This window comes from Diplotaxodon limnothrissa, linkage group LG18 (assembly GCF_057381915.1).
Source record: "Diplotaxodon limnothrissa isolate DT_005_m linkage group LG18, D_limnothrissa_male_GT1.1, whole genome shotgun sequence".
NCBI classification, from domain to species: domain Eukaryota; kingdom Metazoa; phylum Chordata; class Actinopteri; order Cichliformes; family Cichlidae; genus Diplotaxodon; species Diplotaxodon limnothrissa.
Genome location: NC_140613.1, coordinates 10,779,722 through 10,787,803, shown reverse-complemented (window position 1 = coordinate 10,787,803; position 8,082 = coordinate 10,779,722). Strand labels below are relative to the sequence as shown.

At 46.1% G+C, this 8,082-nt stretch overlaps 1 protein-coding gene across 2 annotated transcripts; it reads left to right on the top strand.

The window, feature by feature from the left end:
• Nucleotides 1–339: 339 nt before the first annotated feature.
• On the top strand, nucleotides 340–3,094 carry LOC146613135 (zinc finger and BTB domain-containing protein 14-like). 2 transcript variants are annotated; one of them, XM_085378001.1, is made up of 2 exons: nucleotides 340–529; nucleotides 1,103–3,094. In XM_085378001.1, the coding sequence occupies exons 1-2, from the start codon at nucleotides 340–342 to the stop codon at nucleotides 2,296–2,298; spliced, it is 1,386 nt and encodes a 461-aa protein (XP_085234127.1). In that variant the 3' UTR covers nucleotides 2,299–3,094. The 2 variants fall into 2 exon arrangements, with proteins under 2 accessions (XP_085234127.1, XP_085234126.1); XM_085378000.1 differs by having other exon boundaries at nucleotides 383–459.
• Nucleotides 3,095–8,082: the final 4,988 nt, after the last annotated feature.

The following is an 8,082-nucleotide window of genomic DNA, read 5'->3' as shown; positions in this document are numbered from 1 at the left end:
AACCAAATGGTGGAGAGTCCCTGGTATTTAAATCCTAGTGGGAATTGTCCCTTAAGGGGGTGTCACGTGTCTCATTGAGTGTCACTGTGTATCTGCATTTCTTGGCAATTTTGTTCAGTTAATATGAATAAATAAATACTTTTTGTAATCAAATGTTCTTAATTTTAACTTCAAGACGTGAACAGACGGACTATCTGATGGGTGTTTGCTTGTATTATATTTAAAAATCACCAATATATTCAGCACGTCGTCTGATTTCCGGCAGAGTGAGTCACCACCGCGTGTATAGACGATCTCGGTAGCGCGCTTCGCTCCGGTGCTGTAGGTGGCAGCAGAACAATGCAGCATTTCCTGTGGAGCCGCACAGTCACAACAAGAGGAGGAAGAGGAAAAACGACAGCTCTGGATCGTCGTCGACTGCCTTGCGTGACAACACAGGGAATCGCGTTCAGGCTTCGGGTAATAACATTTTTTATTTCCTCTTTGTCTGCTCGGGCGGCGCGGAACAGCGCGCGGCGGGTTTTTGGAGGTTTGTCGGTCTGTTCGCCGCCGTCTCCTCTGCTGTTTGTGAACTCAGTTAAAGGCACCAGAAACATGCCAATGGAGGCTTGCTGACCAAAATGGCTGGGCGCAGTGAAATGTGAAATATTCTTCCTAAGGTTATCCTTCCTGCACGCGACGCGACTGTCACGCGAACTCGGCGGTAAAACGCGCTTTTTAAGTGGAGAATAGTGCGCGTGTTTGTTTCTGCTGCCGTTACTTTTCTGTTTTTGCTTCTTATTATTAGCGCTACTGCGGCTCTGGGCCCTGCCGTATTTTTTCTTCGGGGTTTCTGCATCGGTTGTTTGGCCACTTGTTTGCTCTCTTGTCTGTCGGGCGCTTATTTATGAACAGGTTCACCTTCGGTTGCAAGTTTCTCCGATACTTTGTTTGTTAGGCGCGCTGCATACGCTACCTGTATATATTTTCCAAAGTGGCATGCAAATAGAGCTCCACCCCTCAGCTGTGCAGGGTGCATGCATGCCCTCGTTCTTTGGTGGGAATCAAAATATTTGACAAGTTTGCTGATTTTTGTTTTTTTTTCCCTGCCCCCACTCTGCAGGTTGCTCCAGTTTGTCCTGCAACATGTCTGATTTACTAAGATATATCGACTATGACCACAAAGCCACCTTTCTGAAGATGCTCAACCAGCAGAGGTTGGAAGGTGAGCACTGTGATGTGGTGGTCGTGGTGGAAAACATAGAGTTCAGGGCTCACCGCTGTGTCTTGGCCGCCTGCAGCAACTATTTCAAAAAGCTCTTTAAGAAACAGAGCGACGAGGACAACTCCATCGTGGAGTTGGACTTCATCCGTTCGGATATCTTCGAGGAGGTGCTTAATTACATGTACACAGCCAGGCTGGCTGTGAGGAAGAAGGACATCAATATGATGATGTCGTCTGGTCAGATCCTGGGCATCAACTTCCTGGATAACTTGTGCACCCAGAAACGCGAGCTGACCAACATGAAAACGCGGGAAAACCAGGCTCCGGGTGACCATGGGATGAGAGCTCAGGATGCCATCCTGAAGGAGCTGGCTATGGAGGAGGTGAGGAAGAACAGCTTCTATGATCAGGGGATGGATAGCATGGGGCCCGGTGGCTCACACGTGTCTCAGCCGCACAACTATAACACCAACATGGGCAAAGAGCCGCACAGCCACACCTGGGGCTCATCGACCTCCAGCGACATGAAGCTGGAGTACCTGCTGTATGGCCACCGCGACCACGGCTCCTGCCAGAGCACGGGAGCAAAGCCCATGGACCACAACGCCAAAAAGGAGAGGCTGCTCACCGCCAACCGCCCCTACGGCTGTGAGCACTGCCCCAAAGCCTTCACCACTGCCGCCCACCTCAAAGAGCATCTGAAGATCCACTCCGGTTTCAAGCCACACCGCTGCGTGGTGTGCGGCAAGGCCTTCATCAGGGGGCCCGACCTGAAGAGGCACGAAAGGGTCCACAGCAACGAGAGGCCCTTCGCGTGCCAAATGTGCGAAAAGGCATTCAAGCACAAGTCCCACCTGAAAGACCATGAACGGCAGCACCGGGGCGAGCGTCCCTTCAACTGCGGCTCCTGCGACAAAGCCTTCATCAAAGCGTCGGATCTGAAGCGCCACTGGAACACCATGCACAGCGCCAACCCCCGCAGACAGATGTCGCTGTCTCCCGCCGCCTCCCAGCAAGGCCAGGGAGACGCCACCGACCAGAGAGACTGGAAAATGGAGACCGGGCTACACTCGCATAACTCTGGGGACTGTTGAGCCTGCAAGCACACGTGCATACACTCACACACAGACACACATACTGACACGCAGACACACTTACATACAAATAAATATGTATACAGACTGACACAACCACAAACCTGTGACAGGCTGCGTGGCCTGACATCACATGAACAGCAATCGGAGTGAGTAACAAGAGATCATAGCATGTTAATAAGACTGTGGGGCTGTATTATTATTCTAAAGAGTTATGTCAAAGCGATGTTTCCTTTCCACCTGTAAAATCATGTAAATGTTTAGTTCACACTCTACATATATTTTTCACAAAGCATTGTTGCTATGTAGACTGAGGGTTCTCATAACATTATTCTCTTTTACTTTAATGGGATATGTAACATTTAAATGTTTGTTTAACCTTTACTGGATTTTATGGAGATGAAACGAGAGAGTGTAATAGAGAAAGGGGGAGGGCGGGGAGATATTTCTGCATAACATTTGTTGCATTGAGTATATTCACGTGGATGTTTTTAATGGCTGTGTTTAGTTGTATTGATTGATATTACACTGTAAGAGTCACCATTTTGCATTCAGCGCAGATGATACCAAAGTCTTGGGACTCTTGATGGATCGCCTTTATTGAGGTTGTCCTGCCCAAGCAACCGGCCAACTAGATTTACTGTTATACAGTATAACTGTCATCCAGCTATCAACAGTTAATGATAGATGTCTGTATATACTGTAGCTTAGTTTGTTGCACAATTAGAGTACACAATAATGAATTATGCACATATAACATTGTCCTACTCCAACACTTTGACAATAAACACCATTTGCTGTGTTTTATTGCTTTGTCAAAGGGGTTTTTTGGAAGGTAGAAGCGAGCTGAGCACGCTCCGTGGGATATGTGTCATGCAGAATAACTTTTCCTGTCATATCAAACCATGAAGGTAACGGTGCCACACCCAGATCAGCCGCGGGACACAGATCTGATCTTCTTTTTCTTCAAAGTTGAGCAACATGCAATGATTGAGTTTGGTCTGCTAAATGGCTACATGAAGCAAAGAGCTGCCTGAAACAGCAGCAGGCGTGTCCACTCGTCACAGCAGAGAAAGCACAAGTGGCTCCGATCCATTAAGTTTCCCAGTAAGCCTTGATGGCAAACCAGCAAAGAGGCGGGAGCTCCTCAAAGTTGGACCGCAGCCATCGTTAATCCACTTGTGCCTGCCCTCCTGTTAAGCCAAAATGATCTTGGGGGAAGCTTTTTGTTTTTATTTATTTTTTAGGTTGGTACTTTGTTTTTCAATAACTTAGTTGTTCAAAAATGTTTCTCTAAATTAGACAACAGACTCACTGAGAGTGGGGGGGAACACAACATGTTGCAGGTAGTTGAAGCTTAAACTTCCTTTCTCCCGCACATGTAGCAGCACCTCGGGGTTTGGTTTATAAGCCTGGCCTATGCAAACAATCACATCTGTTTCCCTGCTCCCACCCGCTTTAACCAGCGCTCAAGTCCGCTGAGCCCTTTGTGTGTTTGTCCAGCTTGTTTCAGCTTTCTTGCATCTCTATACTTTAACACATGCGACGAACCTCGCACTGACCCGAGCATCATGTGAGCGAAAAGCCAATTTGCACACGGCATGAAGCCAGCGAGTGCACCCAACATGGCTGTCCTTTAATCTTGAAGGGAAAAAAAAAAATCCAAACATAAGTGCAGCTCTCTCATACTCTGCATGCAACACTAGATGGTGCCCTGTTCATAGTGATTGACCTGTTGCTGCCCAGCTTGACCTGCTCTCTCTTTGACTGTCCGGAGCGAAAGATATAGGTATCAGTATAAAAGTTACTCGGTTTCTAATGGATGCTCACGGGTAGGGAGGAGAAGAGGGGAGGGGGAAAAAAGAGCACATATGGTTCCTGTGTGTTGAAAATGTATGCGTTCTCACACCTCAGTGTTTTCCATATATTTACATACATCTGATTCCAGTGGTTGGAGCGAGGCCAGTTGCAGCATCGGGGCCTTACAGTCTCCTTTCTGTTTGCAGTGACGGGCAGATGGAGAAGCTCAGTTCTCATTTATGACAGTTTGACCGCACAGTTTAAGGAAGGGGAGAACATCATCAGCGCTGATCCCGTTTGATGCCTGTATCTCACATTGATCTATTTTAAACTGTCAACAGGTTTGATCGCCTGTAGTTTGGGGTGAAGCCGTTTTTGTGGGAAAACTGACGTCAGTGTCTAATGGAAAAGGCGAGCCTTGCCTCACTGATGTCAGTAGATGCCCGAGATCTGTTTTCTGCATTTCCTGGCCCTGCTGGACTGTACTCTCTCTGTGTGTGTGTGTGTGTGTGTGTGTGTGTGTGTGTGTGTGTGTGTGTGTGTGTGGGGTTGTGGGAGTGTGCATTAAAGCCAGTGAATGATGCAGGATATGGGTTTGTATCACATTGTTAGGCTCAATGAGGCTGGGTGTGTGCGTCTTTGTGTCGTGACTGCCTGCACGTCAGTATCTTTGAAGAAGGTTGAAATGTAATGTGTATGTGAATTGGTGTGTGTGTGCACGCCTAGGGATTGGTGTGATGAGAGCTTTTTGTGTGCTTTTTAAAGTAGCGCATTTATATGTGCGTGCACGCACGTACACGTGTGCATGCATGTGTGATGACTGAGCGAGGAGGGGCTGGTGGATAGCGTGCATCCGTGTGTGTGTGTGTGTGTCCGCTTGCATTGAGTGTTTTTGTGCGCTACATGCATCTATAATGAGCTCTCTGTGTGCAAACACACATTCTTGTGTGAGTGACAGGCAACGAGTAAATGTGTATTCATGCATGCATGCGCACCCATTCGTGCCTGTATTAGGATTATGCGTTTGTGTGTCAGTGCTTATATGTTCTTCCGTATGCATGAGCTTGCCTGTGCGTGCGTGCAGAAGCACACATCAACACTATTTAGGGAATTCTTGCTTCAGCAGTATGAATTCCATAATGCGCCGCGTCACATGAATGAATATATGTATTTGAATGTGGCATACATTAGTAGTGTGGGGGGCTGTGCGTTCAGATTCATGTCTGCAGAAGTTTATGCGGCTTTCTCTGCGTGCATACTCTCTCTTCAGCTTTGGTTTATGTGTGTGTGTGTGTGGGCGCGAGTGCATGTGTACAACAGTGTGTGTTGGCATGTATGTGTATATGTGTACAATGAACACCCGGTTTCCATTACCCAGGCCGGCGTGGTTCCCTCAGCCAGACCACAAACCTCCTGTCTCCACTGTGGCTCCACCCAGCGCTGCCACAGGCTTCCCAGAAAAGAACAGTGTCTAATTAAAAAACTTTAATTACATTCATCTCATCTCTCTCGCACTCACATACACACACGCTTGGGGAGAATAAAATAACTGTATATAAACAATTCCTTGTGATAGATGAGAATGAAAGGCCAAGCCAGCAGGTTTTTTTGTTTTGTTTTGGGTTTTTTTTGTTTTATTTCCTCCCAGGCGGAGAACGGCTTTTAATCAGAGTTGCTGACATGCACGAGCCATATAGTCTCCTACGATGTTGTCCTCCACTTGAGCACCATCTGGAATTTCTTCAGCTCTAAAAGGACTTTTTTTGATCGTGCTGTGTGTCGCTCTGTCCTCTGCTGTCTTTTCACGAGTAGTTTTATGCTCCCGATATGATCTCTGAGGCATCTTAAATGTTGAAGAAGAAAAGTATAAATCACTGAACAACTGTGCATCTCCAGTTTATGTACTGTATAAACACACTCGGGCTATTAAACTGATTTGTGGGATGGCACTTAGAGTGACACGACTGTAAAATAACGCTCTATTAACGGCTCGTCTTCAGAGTGAATGTCACATTAATGCAAGGAGGATCTCTGAGGAATTTTCCTGGGGCGGTTCACTCATCACCTTGAACGCATGGGCCTCCCTATCTGACCTGCTTCCCCTCCCGTTCCCATCAGACTGCATAGATGTAGGTTTATTAACTGTGACCCTGTGTGTCCACAGACAATGTATGTCTTTGTTGATCAGGATGGCGAGAGTCGGACCGGTTGAGGTAGGTTATCGGGCCATCTACAGAGGACTGAGAGAGTCGGCTGGATCGCGGCAATCTGCCTGCGGGACTCATTGTTCAGGCCCAGACCAGATGTTCCAGCTGAGAGATTACCATCATATCACTCCTCAGTGGGGAGTCCAGCCGCACTCTCCACGTCCTACGTCACTGTCTCCCCTTCCTCTCTCATCCCTTATCTTTTCCACCTGCTCTGTTTTCTCTACATCCACAACATTTGCTCCCTTCTTACTTATCTCCATCCTACTCTTTCCCTTCTTTTCTCCTGTTTCTGCTCCTCCCTTACTCCCTGCTTCCATCGTGTATCCTCTCCTTCCTTATTTCCTCATCTCCCCTTCCTTACATCCTCCTTTTCTTTATTCTTCACTTCTTCTTCTTCCTCCTCTTTCAACTCCTGATGCACCTGTTTTCCCTCCATCCTTTTCTTTTAATCATTTTTCTTTCCTCCTTACCTTCATGTTACTCTCCCGTCTTCCTCAGCGATAACAACCGAGGGACTCACTTTGGTCAAACACAGTTCACGCTGTTCTCTTCTTCCCCTCCTTCCACCTCTTGTTATCAGTCTCCGCCATGAAGTCTCGCTTTAATGAAATTCCACTCTGACGGATCTGAAGGCAGTGTTTGTTGGGAGACCACATCTGGGGAGTAGCTGAGGGTATGAAAAGGAAAAGCAACTGTAATCTGGTTCTAAAAAATGTTATCTGGAGTCTGTCCTAATGTGGAATCGTTTAGGAGAAGATTTGATTAAAGTAACTTGTAGATTTGGTGAAATGTAACACATTTGATCAAAGAATCCACGAGTTTTAACAACTGCCAAACCGGAAATGCAGTTTTCCCTGGTCAATCCAAAAATGTGTACAGTAAATCCTCTGCTGTGGGAAAAGCTCCAGTTTTGGCTTTAAGAGTTTTAAGATTAGGCTTAACACTTGTCTTTGTGTTAAAGCTTACAGTTAGAGCTGATCCGTCGTCCACTCTGTGCATTTATGCCTCTGCTGAAACGTGCGTCTGACCTCACTGTGTTGGTGTGGTTAGAGTGGTGGAAAGCGTGTAGAGCAAGTCAATAAAAGATTAGGTGGTGGTGGATGAAGGCATAAAATTCAGGACTTTCACCCACCAGACTGGGGTTTGTGTTACATGTGAACCTGGATTTACTGGACTTAATGTTTTCAGTAAAAACACAGTTGAGGTTTAAGCATGAATAAAAACTTTGTTAGGGTAAGGCACCAAAACTACTTGCTCATCTTTAGGTTAAGGACATTTACATTAAAATAAACCCTTTTTGTTATATTGACCCTGTATTTATATATATATATTAAAAAAAACCACTACTGACTGGTCTTTTTTGACAGCAGGCCCTAAAAAAAGTTTTGCCCATGTGCATCCTACCCCCTCATTTCAAGCTGTTAAGCTATGACATCACAAAGCGTGATTGTTGCTGGCCTAACATTGATCATGATGTCGTAAGAACAAAACCCACATGGCATTATCAGATTATTCACTACCCCATGTTATAAGCTCTTGAGAATATTTCTGTTTGCAGATGGCCACCCTCTCTCAGCCTGGTCTTGTCTGAGGTTTTTTTCTTCCCCACAAAGTGCTTGCTCACAGGGGACACTTGGGTTCCTAACTACAATGGTGTAATGCCATTATATGACATGTATATAATAGATTTATATGCACGACGTGATGAATTATACGAATTGCATTTCACTTAAAGAATTGTCGAAAGAGTCTGATCCTTTTCCAATCCAGCTAT